General features: G+C 33.9%; 1 protein-coding gene and 1 long non-coding RNA gene across 4 annotated transcripts; one reads left to right on the top strand and one right to left on the bottom strand.

Moving 5' to 3' along the window:
* The first annotated feature begins 3,334 nt into the window (after positions 1-3,334).
* On the top strand, positions 3,335-6,580 carry LOC130675204 (uncharacterized). The gene is made up of 3 exons (XR_008991237.1): positions 3,335-3,660; positions 3,749-5,285; positions 5,973-6,580. It is a non-coding gene; the product is annotated as an uncharacterized LOC130675204 (long non-coding RNA).
* A 9,503-nt stretch (positions 6,581-16,083) lies between these two features.
* Positions 16,084-17,731, bottom strand: LOC130675202 (uncharacterized). Of its 3 annotated transcripts, none has more exons than XR_008991236.1 (4): positions 17,579-17,731; positions 16,972-17,465; positions 16,679-16,871; positions 16,084-16,314 (listed from the first exon to the last, which is right to left on the bottom strand). XR_008991236.1 is itself a non-coding variant. In XM_057480745.1 (4 exons), exons 2-4 carry the CDS (start codon positions 16,991-16,993, stop codon positions 16,311-16,313), a joined length of 237 nt encoding a protein of 78 aa, XP_057336728.1. In that variant the 5' UTR covers positions 16,994-17,465; positions 17,579-17,722; the 3' UTR covers positions 16,084-16,310. The 3 variants fall into 3 exon arrangements, 2 of the variants coding, with proteins under 2 accessions (XP_057336728.1, XP_057336727.1); XM_057480745.1 differs by having other exon boundaries at positions 16,679-16,889; positions 17,579-17,722; XM_057480744.1 differs by having other exon boundaries at positions 16,679-17,465; positions 17,579-17,724.
* Between the last annotated feature and the right edge of the window lie 445 nt (positions 17,732-18,176).

Here is an 18,176-nt window from a genome sequence, read left to right as displayed (position 1 = left end):
ATAATTATCGTCATTGGTGGAAAGTGACGACAGTTTATTGTTTATTCGTTAAACTTATTGCAGGTGTCTTCCCACTATTCTTTGCCGCATAAAAAGGTGAAAAAGTTGACGCTGCGTTTTCGCGCGCTTTGCAAAGAGGAGCTCAGAAATAATTATTTTGAATAATTATTAACATAAAAAAAAAAAATTATTTGGACATAACAGAAGCTTCATCGGTCGACACCAACCTCGAAAAAAGTGACTTTTTAGTTTTAATTTCGAATTTTCACGATGTTACGGTTCTGATACAATTATGAAATAATTTTTTTTGGATTCCTCATCCAATTTCCTATAGACTTAAGTGCTTTTAAAATTTTTAAAAAAGGTACGCCATATAGAAAAAAAAATTAAAAACCACTTTTTAAGCAATTTTTTACTTTATTTACATGTTTAAAGTGTGAATCATTATTTTTCTAGTTTGTATATGTTCTTGAATGTTATTTGCAAAAATAATCTCTGCATCAGCAGTTAAATTTTGTCATATCATATACTATCAACTAAAATATTATAAACATTATACACATATAAAACAGGAAATAGATTTTAGTTTGTGAATTATAAATAAATAACAACAAATGAAAGATATACTTGAGGAAAAAAATGTATAATCATATTTTATCAGTCTTCATCACTATCCTCTTCAATCACAGGTGAAATACTGTCTCTATCAAATAATTTGCTAAGTATTTCAGCAGGCCTTAAAATCTTTGTTAAATATCTCCCGTGTGATCAATAGTAAACAACAGCAGCAACATGAGAGCAACATCCAATTGTTCTCAGACCATTTGCACACTCACAACTATGCCTCAATATGCTTTTTGGACCAATAGCATTTTTTTTATACTCAATAAAACATCTATAAACCTTTCTATTAATGTGTCCGGATTGAACTTGAATTTTGAGTATATTTGACTGTTCTTTCACATATTGAATAGTGAGATTACCTGTTTCATCAAGCATTTGTGCTAAATAGGAAACAGCCTCTTTCAATTGATAGGAACCAGTGAAAAAAATACGCAGATCATTTTCTGTCATTTCCGGAAAGTCTTCAAGAGTTTCAGATGAAATTGTTTGAAACGGCAATTTTTTTCGCTGCCAGCCATTTTTTTGAACGTCTTCAGCTAACGTATTTACTACATTAATTTGCGATTTCATTGTTTTAATGACTTCATCCATAAACTCTCAGTCGGAAGTGAGACGCTTACTTTACATATTGAAACAGGCTGTTTCCTATTTAGCAGAAATGCTTGATGAAACAGGTAATCTCACTATTCAATATGTGAAAGAACAGTCAAATATACTCAAAATTCAAGTTCAATCCAGACACATTAATAGAAAGGTTTATAGATGTTATATTGAGTATAAAAAAAATGCTATTGGTCCAAAAAGCATATTGAGGCATAGTTGTGAGTGTGCAAATGGTCTGAGAACAATTGGAGGTTGCTCTCATGTTGCTGCTGTTGTTTTACTATTGATCACCTGTGATTGAAGAGGATAGTGATGAAGACTGATAAAATATGATTATACATTTTTTTCCTCAAGTATATCTTTCATTTGTTGTTATGTATTTATAATTTACAAACTAAAATCTATTTCCTGCTCTATATGTGTATAATGTTTATAATATTTTAGTTGATATTATATGATATGACAAAATTTAACTGCTGATGCAGAGATTATCTTTGCAAATAACATTCAAGAACATATACAAACTAGAAAAATAATGATTCACACTTTAAACATGTAAATAAAGTACATATTTTCTTAAAAAGTGGTTTTTATTTTTTTTTCTATATGGCGTACCTTTTTTAAAAATTTTAAAAGCACTTTAGTCTATAGGAAATTGGATGAGGAATCCAAAAAAAATTATTTCATAATTGTACCAGAACCGTAACATCGTGAAAAGTCGAAATTAAAACTAAAAAGTCATTTTTTTCGAGGTTGTTGTCGACCGATCAAGCTCCCAATTTTTTTCCGAGGAGCTACTATCGACCTCCAAAACATATCCCGAGTATAAGTCAATCGATAAAATAATCTCTGAGAATATTCATTTTATCTGATTTTTACATATTTGGCTTTTTCTCGAAGACCGATTGGTTTCAAAAGCTGAAACTCTCAGGATCTTAATGTCTTATTAGTACCTAAAAATCCCCGCAGTATCAAGCCGATACCTTTCGGGGGCAAATTCACAATACTTATACTCCTAGGGCCTTTCAAGGAATTAAGATATGTCATATCATTACGAAGTTATTAGAAGGGTAAGCTGCAAAAATAAGCTTTTTTTTATTTTTTGTGAAATTTTGGATTTCATCAAATTGTTAGAAAATATGTTCTGAAAAATCAAGTATTGCAGTGAAAATGTAAGCTAATCGATCAAATTTTGAAATACTTCTGACAGAATTGAGTTATCATTTTCAGTTCAAAAGTTATTTTAGGATAAAGCCAGAAAATTCATTTTTATGAAAATCAGAAAAAATTTCCAACACCCACAACCTCCAAACTAATCGACCAATTGGGCTCATCTTCGAACTTGATCAAGGTAATCGTCCAATAAATAAGTGTATAAAATTTCATTAAGATTCGTTAAGAATTGCGAGCGCTATCGTGATGACAAGGCGCGTTAGATTGTATATATATATATATATATATATATATATATATATATATATATATATATATATATATATATATATATACATATAAATGTGGTGGTTCGGCTTCACTCCGCGAGATGGCATCTACAACTCGCGCTTCTCGCAGTATCTCGTCCCTACACCTATTTCAATGTATAACATTTTCCAACATGTTACTTCCAACTCGGCGTCTTAGGTGGGCTATACGATAGACACACCTAACTGAGGAGTCTCAGCTATCGTATACTTAGACGAAACGCCTCTCTCCCCACAATTACCTTTTTCCATCTCTCCTCTTCTCATTATCTCTCACAACGTTTCACTCTTTGGTAGTTAGCGACTTAGGCAGTGATTATTGCAATCTAAACCTAAAGTACCGTCGCCAAATATATATATACATACATACATACATACATTGAGACACTACAAATGTCCCGATTTTATCAGCCTGCCGAACTACCACCCAAAATTTTCGTTACCGACGCTCGCTCAATAAATGTGTAGCTCCCGTGACGTCACAGGACGGCACGAGGAGGGGAAAGACGGTCACAAACCTCAAACCTCAAGCATTGATCGACACTTCGATCTATCCCCTGGTAGTGATCACCACGCGAAATTTTCTTAGTCATACTACTATTAAGTTATCACAACCTTAAATAACGAAAAAGTTATGGTCTAATTTAATATTATTAATTATTTTCTACTCATATATTATTAGTTTTATATTAGGTGATTATTCACCACGTTTATTATCATTACTAGTTAATCAACTATAGTCTTAAGTATAAGTATTCAGTTTATTAAATATTTCATTAGTTGCGTTACCGAGACATCACAAGTCTTGTGTAAAGTGGTATTTTTTGTGAAATAAAGTTGAGTTTATCGTTATTGACGCAATGTATCATTACTGAACCACTGCCATTCACTTGTTCATCTGCTACGACCGTCTATGTTCAACCGAAAGGGTCAATCAAGGACGCAGAGTATTGTAAGTAAATAAAACAATATAACTGGCAAACGTGAGAACTTTTGCCCGACAGCAAAAACATTAATAAGAATTAATACACATAAACCAGGGTGCGGAAAATCCCCGACCAGCGTAACCCAATTAAACGAAGCTTAAGTGATCATTTACCTATCCGCAAGGACTTGATGACTGAAGTAATTGAACTTTTTTTAATAAATAAAAGTTCAGTGTTTCAACATACATATCTAAAATTTTAAGTGGATGGTATTTTTCGACTCCACTAAGTAAAATAAGATGTATGTTGGCAAAATTCTTTGATAATTTGATCATGAGACCCATTGCAATAGGCCGATTTCTAAAGAAATCTACCTAATATCATAGTTCGTAATTACAAATATGTAAATACTTTGTCGTTAGTCTAGTATGACAATGATAAAAAAAAAAAAAAATAAAAAAACATTATCGCAAAAAACAAACCATTTATTTATTAGTTGTTCTGACAATTACAAAATTGTTAAGAACGGTGATTTCAGGCGAGTCACTGAAATTTTTATTACAACGCACTTTTAGTTTCCTAAAAGGTGTTCAGTAAACAATTTCATTGGAAAAGTAATTGCAGAAGGTAACAGTAATGTAATATTCAATTATTATTCACTAAATTATCATGCAATAGGACTCTAAGTGAAGTCTTATAAGATGTCAATACCTATGCAGAGTAATGTTTAGGACAGCATTGTACGTCAATCATTGCGATTGTGATCTAAATGCACTTTTAGTTTCCTAAAAGTTGTCCCAACTATACTTCAAGACAAAATATATAATAAAAAAGGCCATTCGGCAGCCGAAATGAAAGGTAGATTTTCCAATTAATCTATATAAAAAGTTTCATACATACATATCTTGTGATTCATGTTAGTGTATAGTCATGATATGAAATTAGGCTTGTTTTCTAAGAGTGAGGGTAAAAAAAGACAACGACTATTTTCGATAGAAAACTTCAGATAGTTGATTTGACAAAACAATATATAGGTAATGTACCAAACTAACCTTCACGTAAACAAAGTATATAGAAAATTTAATTACTATGATCATAATTGTAATCGCTATTACGATGGCATACCAGTTATAATTATAGGACGTACAGGTACGTTTGAAACAACATAAGTGATAAAAGAAATCCTTTTAAAATATAAAATAGCAGTGAAATTTACAGGTTATTTTCTTCACAATGAAATACAACTAATGAAATTGAATTAGAATGGGAAATGCTTAAGTTATGTGAAATAAAAAACCATATTTCCAACATTTTTTAATTTCATTTAAAATTTCAAGGCTATCAAATTATTGGAAGAAATAGTCAAAATATATCGTTTAAGAGGTCTACCCTCTTTAGACGGGCAAAGATAAGGCTATTTTCACGAATTTTTTTGACCGGTATACGTCATAAATATGGACATAAAAAATGTTAGGCCTAAAAAATACACTATTTGATTACACAAGAAAATTTTTTTTATATTTATTTTAATCAGTTTTTATACATAAAAATGAGGGAGAAGACTGGTCCAAAAAAAAAGATGAGTGTGCGCTGTTGATGAAATATCTGGATTGGATGATCTGAAAAAAAAAAAAAAATAGTTTTAGATTCAGTAAGTAAATGGCTATAGCGCATATCATACGATTTTTTTTTTTTTCAAAAATGACAAAATGGCAGCCATTTTTCGAAAAAGTACGAAAAATCACGTTTTTTCCGTCGTTCTTTGCCAAAAATAAATAGTTAAACTCAAAATTTCAAAAATCGTATGATATGCGCCATAGCTATAGTTATCAAGAACATGTGGTTAAATTTTGGTAAGGTTCGGTTGAATAGTTTCGGAGATTTTATCAACAAGCCGTCCAAAAACGTCATTCCGAGAAAAACGCGTTTAAAGTTTTCTGTAACGAAAAATCGTGAAAAAATCTTACTTACGTCTAATCAGCGATGCCTGCACCATACATTATGCCTTCATCTTCTTTATAGTGCACATTTTCATCCAAATGAAAATTTTCAGTATGGATAGTATATTATAATATTATACATTTATCAGTATACCTGAAAAAGGTTGCAGCTGCTAATGAATACAAAGGCAGGTAGGCCGTACCGCTCCGAAAACGTCGTCCAAAAGTACAGTTAGACTGCTCGGATCTTTATAAATTTTCAGTATGATACTTTTAAATATGTATACTTTCAAAAAATACAAAAAAAAAAAAAATTCGATTTTTTCAAAATTCTAAAGAGGGTAGACCCCTTAAAGAAGGTTTAACTCTTAATAATGTACCTATTGCAATAATTTCAGGCTGTCCCCAGTTGGCAAGATCCCTCCCTTGGGTTCTTGAAAATACCCTAGAAACAGTCTGGAAATATTCTGGTAACACGATGCAACCATACGGACTCTAGAGTATTTCCAAAACGGATTTTTGCTCCTTTTGAGAATGAACTCAGAGTATTTCCAGAGTTATTACACACGGAAAAAAGAAAACTAGAATAGTTACAGAATAAAATGTAGAAACAAGCCCGTCATATTAAAAATCACAAAAGTTAATATGTATACTGTAATTTTTAAATTTTATCCTGTAAAACATTAGTTGCATATTAAGCAGTAATATTTACAGTTTTAAAATGTAAAAGGAACAGAACAAAATGTAAAATAATTATTACCTTTTGCTCACAGAAAGTTCTTTTCATTAAAAATTATTCATTCCTCTTTAAAACTGCAAAAATTACAGTTTAGCCGTTGAGTAAAAATTAAAGTATCAAATAGGAAAATTTGTTGAGTGGTTCAAGAAGATTTACAGTGCGGGCATTCAATTATGAACCTTGATGTAGAAAATGGAACTATTACATCTCACACTGTAATTTCTAACATTTCTATATCAAGTATCATCAATGCTTTAGCAATCACGAACTTTTACTATTTAAAATGTAAAAATAGTGAAACTACATTTTAAAATATCGTTAACAAGTTTTAGAAAATTAAAAATTTACTTTTTCAACTTTTGCAGTCTGAAAACCATTCATTAAAGGTTGAAAATTAAAAATTTGTGTGTTTAATAACATGAAATCAGTTGCATTTAAATTTGTAAGTTTTACATTTTAGATATTGAAATTTTAGACCGTATCACGACAATTAGCTGAACGTACGAAAATACTAATTCTATTCAATAATAAGTGTTACGTTGTGGCTTTAATTAAATTTAATCAAAAATTTTTAGAAATATTTTTTTTCGAAGTCTCGAATTATTTCTTCGCCGCAGTGGGCGAATAAACGGTTCGACACTTCTTAGAATCATAATTAAATAATAAATTAATAAATCGCTACTTTGTTGGCGATATTATTTTTACTCACCGCCAACAATGTAACGGGATTCTCTTAAGATAAGAGAGTCGACGTGGCTCGCGGATAGTTTAAACAGGTGACGATGCATGAGACCCGGGCCACGACGATTCTCTCATAGGAAACCTGAGATGCAACGTTAACATTTTGATAATGTATTATACCGAGGAGCGACAGAATCAAGGCAGTCGATCACAAGATCTAGTAGAGCCAAGAACTCTACACAAACCTGCTGGCTTGATCCTGTCACTCGGACTTAAAGCAAAATATATATTCATATTTTATTGAAATACGCACTCCTTATTTAAACTTTGGGCGCCGCTACCAGCAGCCCGAAAATCACATACCTCTATTGGGCGCCGCCACCGGCAGCCTAATTTTCTCACCTGTTTTTGGCGCCGATACCGGCAGCCTAAGCACTTCCTTTCCGAATCTAAAATTTACGTCGAGAAGCAGGAGTCAGGATGTGCAGTACAGCTCGGACGCGGGATTGGAGGTGTCATCGCGGACCTCACCAAAGGTCGTTCGAGAATTAAGCTCATGTGTTGTTGAGCTCGTGTGTTGTTGAGCTCGTGTGTTGTTGAGCTTTCGAGCTCTGGTGGCTTTACCGACCAATTAAAATTGCTTTCCTTTACGAAAGAACCGAGTCTTCGGGGCTCTTCTTGATCGCGCTCAAAGGAAGCATCAAGGGGATTATTTGGAGCGAGTTATGGAGCCCATAATCGTTATCATGGTAAGTTAATACAACTATTTTGCATAAAATAAAAGAAGGTCAACAGCTGACGCACCTGGGGTCTATCGACACCCTAACGACATCAACCTGGTATATTTAAAAATATTCTCTTTTCGCCTGGGTCGGTTGCTCTCGCGCGCCTCTATCGGTCATCATATATTGTTTTTACATGTAGAACAAGATTTTTGATGGGGAACGAAAAAAAAAAACTCTTCGTTTCAAACGGAGCACCCTAATCTATATACATGCATATATAAATTTTCCAACGAATGGTATTTTCGAACTCTACTCAACTAATTATGATAGGTTGTAACAAAATTCCTTGAAAAATCGACCATGAGGACAAATACAATACCTAGATTTTCTAAAAAATCTACCTAAAAATGAGCTTACATACAAACAATACGTTACCAGAAAATATCCAAGAAATCTCGTCATTTTGATGTTTCTCTGACATTCTGGTTTAAAATAAGTAATCACGATTAAGATTCTCCTTCAAAAATAATTCCCAAAACAATAAATAGAAAATTAATAATTTAGAAGAATTACGGTCAACAAATGCTACTTATCTCTAACTCATATCAGATGTTTCATCAGTAATTAATATCACCGGCACACAAAATAAATTAAGTAGAATGTGCCTTTGACCGAACCTACCTACGGGTACGTATTGTGGTCCACTGAATCCGAATTCGAGGTCAGTTTGACCCCGACACCCTTGAAATTTCGAGAAAACTTCGATAAACCGTAAAAATGATGAAAATCGACAGTTTTAATGATAAAAAAATGTTTCCGAACTAAACTAAGCGTGATTTTCATGTATTTCGATCCGCTGAATATGAATCGAAACTTTATTGAGACCACGAGTCATTTTAAATGTGAAAAAATCACACAAAACTCTCGAAAATTCCGAAAAAATATAGTTTTCATGATAAAAAAACTTGTTCTGATCCAATTCAGATAAAATTTTATATCTTTTGATGTCTTCAATTCGCATCTTAATTTTTTTAGTCTATTTACCCTCTAAAGCTGGAAAAATTCGAAAAAATTGTAAAAATTACCATTCTTCAGTGAAAAAAAAATTGATTGAACATGATTTAATGCCGAAAATAAATACTCTGTAACGTAGATATATCAAATAACTTGAAATCTGTGAAAAACACGAGACATAAAAAGATAGAAAGAAATGAATTTTACGAATCCTTAACTTTCCTTCGTTTGTATCGCACTCTTTTATCCTCAAATGATCTTCGTAGTGGATTCCTCTTTCGTTTACGATTTTCTTCGGGTACTTCTCTTTTTAACATCCAACACAAATCTGCCATCGAGTTAACACTTCAATTTCCTTGGTATCTACTCTCCATTTCACTGATGTCTTGGTGAAAACGTTCTCCCTGTTCTTCACTATAGTCTCCACAATCGTCAGGGAAGTGGTCAAGATAAGAATCTAAAAAGTGTAATTTAAGATTCATTTAACAACCCAAATTATTGTGGTTCTCCAGCAATGCGTTAACTAAAGTGCTGTAATCTTCACTTCTGTTATTTCCCAAAAAGTTTTGTGAAACATTTTTGAAGCTTACCCAAGCCGCTTTTTCTGTGTCGCTCATTGTTCCTTCAAAATTTGCATCCTGAAATAAAGATCGTATTTGGGGTCCATCAAAAATTCCCTCTTTCAATTTTGCATCACTTATTGCAGGGAACTTTCCTCTCAAGTACGCAAAACAATCACCATCTTTATTCAGAGCTTTCACGTACTGTTTTATAAGTCCCAACTTGATATGTAGTGGTGGCAGCAAATATTTGGAAGGCTGAATTAAGGGTGGTCGTATAACGTTAAGGGAAACTGGATTCAATGCAGATCTTGATGGCCATTCTTTTATGACATAGTGATTTTTCCATCTCTGCTATCAAACAAACATAAATAGCAAGGATATTTGGTGAATCCCAATTGCTGACCTAAAAGAAGTGTTGCAATTTTGAGATCTCCACAAATTTTCCAGTTATGCTCTGAATATTTTATTTTTTCCAATACAATCTGTAAATTTTCACAAGTTCCTTTCAGTTCTGCCGAATGAGCTATTGGAATCGGCACGAATTCATTCCCAATATAAAGCAAAACAGCTATAAGATTTCGTTTCGATGAATCGATAAGAAGTCTCCACTCATCGTCCTTATACGTGTTCGGTTTCAATTCATCAACTAAAGCATTAACATCTGAACAGTATACTACCATATTTTGATCGTCGTTCATAAAAAATTTCCGGAATTTTTTTTTTCCCTATTTCGATAGAATGTCACTGATACTCCTTTAGCCAACAAATGTTTTTCTTTCAACCTTGACGCAAGTAATTCAGCTCCATCTTTCGGTAAAGCTAAGTCTCGAACCAGATCATTAAGTTCTTCTCGGCTCAACGTTTCAGGGTCTTTTGTTTTCCGCCAGGTAAGTACTCTTCATCTTCTGAATATTCTTCTTCCGAACTTTCTTCAACTAGCGTATCGTCTTCTTCTACATCTATTTCTTCAACCGTATTAATTTCCTTGACAACTTCTATTTTTTGTGGCTTAATAGCTGATGAAACATTGGCGTATACAATTTTGTTTTTTGTATTCCAGGTGAACCCGGTAGTATCTGTCATACAGAAATAACAATTCTGTAAACCAGTTGGTGAAGACCATATCATTGGTATTGTGAATTTCAAGTTGTCCTGTTTCTTGTTTTTTTCCCACCGGGTTAACATCATATTACATCGACTACAAATCGTATGTGGAACCCATGCTGAATCCAAATTAGTAATTTGGAGACCAAAACATTCTTCACAAATTTGTTTGATCTTATCGGATAACGATCTTCGATTCCTTTCCAAATTGAATTCTCCGCAAATGTAACAAAATGAATCAGGACTTATATTACACAGAGAATTACTTCTTGTAAAAGTATACTCTCCAGAAGCCAAGTTTTCCACTTCTAAAGAGCTGCAGTCGCTTGATGCCGACGCCTGCGAGCCTGCTTTCTCACCCTGACCAGACGCCGATACTGGGGCTCCGAATCCCTGCATCGTAAAGTACTTATCACTTGTACCTGCCATGACGGCACACACGCCGTTAACCCAGGGACTCTGCCAGATGGTTCTGTTGCCCACCGTAACCACGTGGAGGTGCCCTGGTTACACGCACAAGCAATTAAGTCTTCAAACTTCAAAAACGGAAGTAAAAAATCTGTCTATCGGTTGACCCTGCGGGCCAGCCCCAAAACTTCCCGCTGTTTTCGAGCTCCTCGAGCTCAAAAACATTGTTGTGGATACATTCTCAAGCTCTTTGAGCACGAAAATACTTTTGTGTGCCATTGTTTTCGAAAAAAACCGATCTTAGCATTTCTTTCTCCCACGATATCTCAGGAACGAATTGACCAATTTTGATGGTTGAGGCAGCATTCGGCGTATTTTATTGAGTTCTAGAGCTGAAAAAATTTTGAAATTGTTTGGTTCAGTTGTTTCGAAGGTATTCGCAAAAAACCGTTTTTTACCATTTCTTTCTCCCGCGATAACTCTCGAACGAATTATCCGATTGAGATAGCTAAGGCGGCAATCGACGCATTTTATTGAGTTCTAGAGCTGATTAGATTTCGAAGTTGATTGTATAAGTCGTTTTTGAGAAATCAATAAAAAACTAAAGAAAAAAAAAATTTTTTTTTCGTAATTCGCCAATATTTTCGAGTTTTCTTGATCAAATGATCCGAAATTTTCAGAAAAGTTGATGGCCAACAAGCTCTTTCGATTGCCGCCTCAACCATCCAAATCGGTCCATTAGTTAAAAAGTTATAGACCGGTCACACACATACACACACACACACACACACACACACACACACACACACACACACACATACACACACACACACACACACACACACACACACACACACACACACACACACACACACATACACACATACAGACACTCAGACATCATTCTGAAAATAGTCAGAATAGCTTCCTAGGACCTCAAAACGTCGACATCTGATGAAATTTCGATTTTCGCAAATCGGGGTGAAAACAATAACTTCCCAATTTTTCGAAAACCGTCGATTTTCTTAGCGGGAAGTTAAAAAACCATAAAAATTACTTTTTTCGGAATTTTGGAGGGTTTGTGTGATTTTTTCACATTTAAAATGACTCGTGGTCTCAATAAAGTTTCGATTCATATTCAGCGGATCGAAATACATGAAAATCACGCTTAGTTTAGTTCGGAAACATTTTTTTATCATTAAAACTGTCGATTTTCATCATTTTTACGGTTTATCGAAGTTTTCTCGAAATTTCAAGGGTGTCACGGTCAAACTGACCTCGAATTCGGATTCAGCGGACCACAATACGTACCCGTAGGTAGGTCCGGTCAAAGGCACATTCTACTTAATTTTTTTCGTGTGCCGGTGTATCCTTCCTGTGTAAGGTAAAATACATAAATTAACATCGTTATTTTAACTGATTGAATTATAAAGGGGTATTTTAATAATTTACTCTAATAATCATAAATGTTTCAACGCTAAAAATTATTTAACATTTGTAACAATCGTTACATATGGATCGCGATTTAACCATTAAATTAATTTTTCCAAAATTTTTCACTTTATAACCAAAAGGTACAAAGCCACACCCAAAATCTTTGCGTTGAGATCTTCTCAGGTACCTGTGTAAGTGCATGCACGATGACTAAGAAAACAGAGATCGACCGATATCACAATATACCTTTCTTTCTTTCTCTTTATCAAAAGGGCAGAGCCTATGCTCAAACCCAGCTACGTCATCTAGCCGTATACTCATCTTGCATCCACACTTACCTGCGTACACCTATTCATAATACATTTATAAGAGAGTATGTATGTGTGCGTACGGGCGTAGTACCCAAAAGTATGTATAGCTGCGACCCAGCGGGACACCTGCACGTGTGCACCGGACCTCTAATTAACTCAACGGTCATAAAAATTTTACGACCATCTAATTTAAATATTTCGAAATCACTGCATACGTTCCCATGCTATGACGGAACGGATCTACGCACTTAGCCATTTACACTAATGCAAAAAATTAAAGGAGCAGAAAAATTTTATAAATTTTTTAGTGATTTTTGGAAGGCTGTAACTTGGTGAAAAATAATCGTATCGAGATTTTAGAAAAAGCATTTTGTAGCTTAAAATCTCTAGTTTTGGTGCATTTTTTTCAAAATTTTTTAAAAGCTTTGGTTATTGCGCAAACATGAGAAATACCGTGAGACAAAAAATTTCTAAACTTTCTTTTTTCCGAAGAAGCCACGGACCGCGGAAAAATTCTTTCAACTGAACGAATGCATAGCTCGTTTAGCAAATTTATTCAGCTTCAATTTGGTTTTTTGTTTAACCTCGTAGGACGATTTGTCGCAGAGATATCAGCCTTCACACAGAAAATGATCCTTTTGGCTTTGATCATCGATATTTCAGGTACCAATGACCGCACTGAAAGTTGAAGGGCGACATTAAAAACTTAAATAAATTTCCTACACGACCCTGTCATCATTTTTTGAGAAAAAAAAATTTTTTTTATTTTTAACATCCATTAGAAGTAAGTACCAAAAAGTGACTTTTTTTCGTGTTTTAGTTAATCAACCGCTACTCTGCAAATATCGATATAAAAAATAATGTTGCCAGGGACTTCTTTAGCTTAATGTACCCCCAAGACCCCTGAAAATTTTGAAATTGATCCATTGAACTCGTTTTTGGGAATCATCGATCAAAGTTTTGCTAAACAATTAAAGGAGCAAGTTTTATTCCTTTAATTGTGTAATCATGATCAAAATTAAAAAATTATTTTTTTGGACTTTTCTCAAAGTTTTGCATTGGTGACTCAGCAAATGCAAAGAAATGACAAAAAGAAAAATAAAAAATTTCCAAAAAATGTCAAATAAAGAATTTAGAACACAAAAAAAAGTTTCAATTTTTTCGTATTCGATTTTTTTCTTTGACATTTTTTGGAAATTTTTTATTTTTCTTTTTGTCATTTCTTTGCATTTGCTGAGTCACCAATGCAAAACTTTGAGAAAAGTCCAAAAAAATAATTTTTTAATTTTGATTATGATTACACAATTAAAGGAACAAAACTTGCTCCTTTAATTGTTTAGCAAAACTTTGATCGATGATTCCCAAAAAACGGTTCAATGGATCAATTTCAAAATTTTCAGGGGTCTCGGGGGTACATTAAGCTAAAAAAGTCTCTGGCGACATTATTTTTTCTATCGATATTTGCAGAGTAGCGGTTGATTTACTAAGACACGAAAAAAAGTCACTTTTTTGTACTTACTTCTAATGGATGTTAAAAATAAAAAAAATTTTTTTTTCCAAAAAATGATCGATGATCAAAGCCAAAAGGATCATTTTCTGTGTGAAGGCTGATATCTTTGCAACAAATCGTCCTACGCGTTTAAACAAAAAACCAAATTGAAGCTGAATAAATTTGCTAAACGAGCTATGCATTCGTTCAGTTGAAAGAATTTTTCCGCGGTCCGTGGCTTCTTCGGAAAAAAGAAAGTTTAGAAATTTTTTGTCTCACGGTATTTCTCATGTTTGCGCAATAACCAAAGCTTTTAAAAAATTTTGAAAAAAATGCACCAAAACTAGAGATTTTGAGCTACAAAATGCTTTTTCTAAAATCTCGATACGATTATTTTTCACCAAGTTACAGCCTTCCAAAAATCACTAAAAAATTTTTAAAATTTTTCTGCTCCTTTAATTTTTTGCATAAGTGTATTTTTCTATTAGAGCACTTACTCATCCGTTGTTGTTGACAAAAATGATACCACCCGATGTCCATATATGGACTTTTCTAAATTTTTAGAAAGTTATTCCCGGAACCGTGTACTTACTCATCATGTTGTTGTCCAAATTAATGAGATGGACCCAACGATTGCATAAGAAATCTATGACTTTTCCATCAAAACTAGAGTATATAAACTGCCGAAAACCTAACGAAGGCAGTAAATCGCTAATCAGAATTAAACTTTGCCGGATCTCGAGTCGATCAAAAGTAATCTCTCCGAAGCTCTCCAGATTTTAACAAAGTACCGATTAGTTCTAATGGCTTAAGTCCGATTAGTACCGCGAATCAGAAATAAAATTTTAATCGTCCACGTGACGGTCCACCGCCTAGGCAATCGGGCTCCTTGGCCAAATATCTTAATTATAAACTCGCAAAAATCACGGTCGGTTCAACTCACCCAAATCAGGATCATCGGTCTCGTGACGGTCTATAGCCTAGGAATCCAGACTCCTAGATCGTAATCCTAAAAACAAATTTCAATATCCGCGTTCGTATTCGGTAGATAGGGGAGTGTATTCGCTTGGCACCCCAGTAGCTCCGAGTCCGAATAGTGCAGTTAATTCTGCTGAGGTAAAATCACGACGCCACAGTGCAGTGTTCCGGCGAATCAAATGAAAACAATTTCGCGATCATAAAATTCAAATCGGTGAATTGAGAGAGAGTGTGATCAGCGCAAATTTGTAAACCATCTCCACCTGAGTGGTAAGTCAAAATATATATATTTAGTGGTTGAGGTGATAATATAAATTATTAAAACCAATTAATTTAAACAAATGTATTATTTAAATAAACGGAAATAACACAGTGATTGTAAGTATAGAGTAAAGTAAGAAACCTGGATACGTGTGTACAATCCCACGGTCTATTACTAATTGTCCCCACCAATGTGGTAGAGATGGATAAGTGGATAAATCGATAATCGACGGAAACTGTCGAATTTTATCGATCGCGTCACCTAGTAGCAACGCTACAGAACTCCCTTCGTTTTTTTTTTTAAATTTAATACACGATAATTAAAGTAATGAAATATTTACAAATGATATGAATAAATCAATAATTAAATGAATGTATATAATAAAGTGGTGAATTATTACTTTGTAAAAAAAAATTTTGATGTAAAAAAAAATTTTAATCGTGTAAATTTTTAAATATTAAACTGGACTCGGCGTTTTTGGGTCTCGGTTGCTGTGTTAATCGGCTGGGAGTTTGTTATCATCGTCGCCGTGTCGACTGAATTTGCCTCGTAGACTGGCTTTAATCTGTCCACAGAAATGGCGATTTGTCGTCCACGAAAATCAACGATGAAGTATTTATCGTGTCGGGTTATTACATGATATGGACCCTCGTACGGCGGCGAGAAAGATGGTCCAACCTGGTCATTCCGTACCAGTACGTGGCTGCAAATACTAAGGTTCCTGAAACAGAAAACAGAATGCTTGCCATGACGCGACATTTTGGCCGGTGCCAATTAATTAAAATGACGTTTTAAGGGGTTAGGGGTACTCAGAGGCCTGAAAAAATGATGATTTTCAATAATTTTTTTTTTGTAGTTAATTACTTTATTTGACAAAAATAAAAACATAGCTTTATTAGAACACGTTTCGATTTGACTTCACGAAAATTTCAAAAAAAAAAATTAATAATTCAAAAAGTTATCGCTGTTTTTGTAGAGCCCGTTCCTCCCGAAGTCCTTTGCGGTGATCATCATAAGTCCTTGGAGATTCATCTAAAATCAATCGGACAAGAAAAATTAGTTTTATTAATAGATAATCTTGTGCCTGATCGAAGCTTTTTTTTTTTTTTTCGAAATTAACAAAATGGAGGCCTCAGGAAATTTTTTTCAAATTTTCGAGAAAAAAACCGACAGTTTATTGTTAAAAAAAAATCGAAATTTTTGAAAAAAAAAAAAATCCTTCGATCAGGCACGAGTTTTTAATGTATTTCAAAAGTACAATAAATTTTATTGAAATCTACCGAGCAGTTTTTAAGTTACAGTGATCACCAGTTCAGAAAACATAGTTTTGAGAAAAACGCATTTAAAGTTTTGCTATGGATTTATGTCGAATTATAAGAATTATTTAATAACTTACACTGAGTCATCTATTCCTGGACCATATAATAGCTCTTCAGCCGTCATAGCAGCTTCCAAAATATTGATTTGCTGGTGCCTACGTTGCAATCGACCTTCTCGGGTGTTATCATTAGCGCGCTTATCTGCTACTTTGATACGTGCAGCATCCATTCTTTCTGCATACCGATGAGAATTAGGCCCACAATTAAGTCCTAGTGTATTCATCAAGACTAATAATGAATTTATACCCTCATTAAATATACACATAGCAACGTATGCAGCTATTTGTACGACAGTAAAACTAGTATTTACCGTTTTTGGGCATATTTTCCATACTAGTTGGTTAAAGCTTTCATTATTATTCTGATTGAATCCACCTACACATCTTGAAAGTAAATTTTCATTACTAAGACCTTCGTATATAGGCTTGATAGCTTTTAAAACATCAGAAGGTAAGGGAGAATAATCGTGAGAATAGGTATCAAGCTCTCCTCTTGCTTCAGCGCGCTGGTAAGAGCACCAAGATTCTTCGCCTTTTGGACACATATCATGATTCGGTTTTTCATCACTCGAATTTCATCAAATTTATTATTCGAAATTCAGTACTGCTGTCTTCAGGTACATCATCTTCAGTGTTTTGTTTTAATTTTTTAGAAGATGTACTCTGTAAACCTTTCTAGAATCACGTCCCATGGTTAATAATTTAATTCACTTGAGAAATAATTTATCACAAAACTATCGACTGATCAGTGCAACGACTACAGGTATACTGGCAACCAAAAATTATTTTTCAGTTCTTGTACTACCTACAAATTGTGAATATATGTAGAAGGATTTAAATATATATATATATATATATATATATATATATATATATATATATATATATATATATATATATATATATAATTATACATACATTAAAATGGGGAGATATTCATGGCAATGAAACCCGAAAGGTCGGTTGCTTGCAGCTGTTTCTAGCTACCTGCTCTCGAATGCCACGTAGCACCCGAGCGTCCTTTGGTCATTGTTAAATAACTCGAAAAGAATTTGTCGGATTCACTTCAAATTTTCACACAATATTTTAAAAATATTATACTTTAAGAAAATGCAAAAAAAAAAATCGATTTTTTGAAAATTCTGACTACCCCTAACCCCTTAATGTGTTAATGATATCATGAGGTGAATTCTTGTTACTGGGAGTGAGTAACTCACCAGGTAAACGAATTGGCTCACCGTACACTAATTCAGCCGGTGTCGGCTGTATGTCGTCTTTCCAGGCAGCGCGTAAGCCGAGCAAAACGGCTGGTAATGCGTCATACCATGACTCTTAGTGTCACAAAAGTGTTGATTTCAGCTGACGATGTAAACGTTCAACGAGACCGTTGGCTTGCGGGTGATACGGCGTGGAATGTAGGTGTTTTATTCCGTACATTTTCATCAACGATTGGAATAACGACGATTCGAATTGCGGACCTTGGTCCGAAGTAATGCGTTTCGGTACTCTGTGGCGT

Source organism: Microplitis mediator, chromosome 9, assembly GCF_029852145.1.
Source record: "Microplitis mediator isolate UGA2020A chromosome 9, iyMicMedi2.1, whole genome shotgun sequence".
Taxonomy (NCBI): domain Eukaryota; kingdom Metazoa; phylum Arthropoda; class Insecta; order Hymenoptera; family Braconidae; genus Microplitis; species Microplitis mediator.
The sequence above is the reverse complement of the archived record's forward strand: the minus strand, read 5'-3'. Positions and strand labels throughout refer to the sequence as shown.

What these genes read in the sequence shown, in the direction of transcription:
- LOC130675202 (XM_057480744.1), bottom strand. Translation starts at nt 17,205, where the DNA reads ATGTGTCCAAAAGGCGAAGAATCTTGGTGCTCTTACCAGCGCGCTGAA.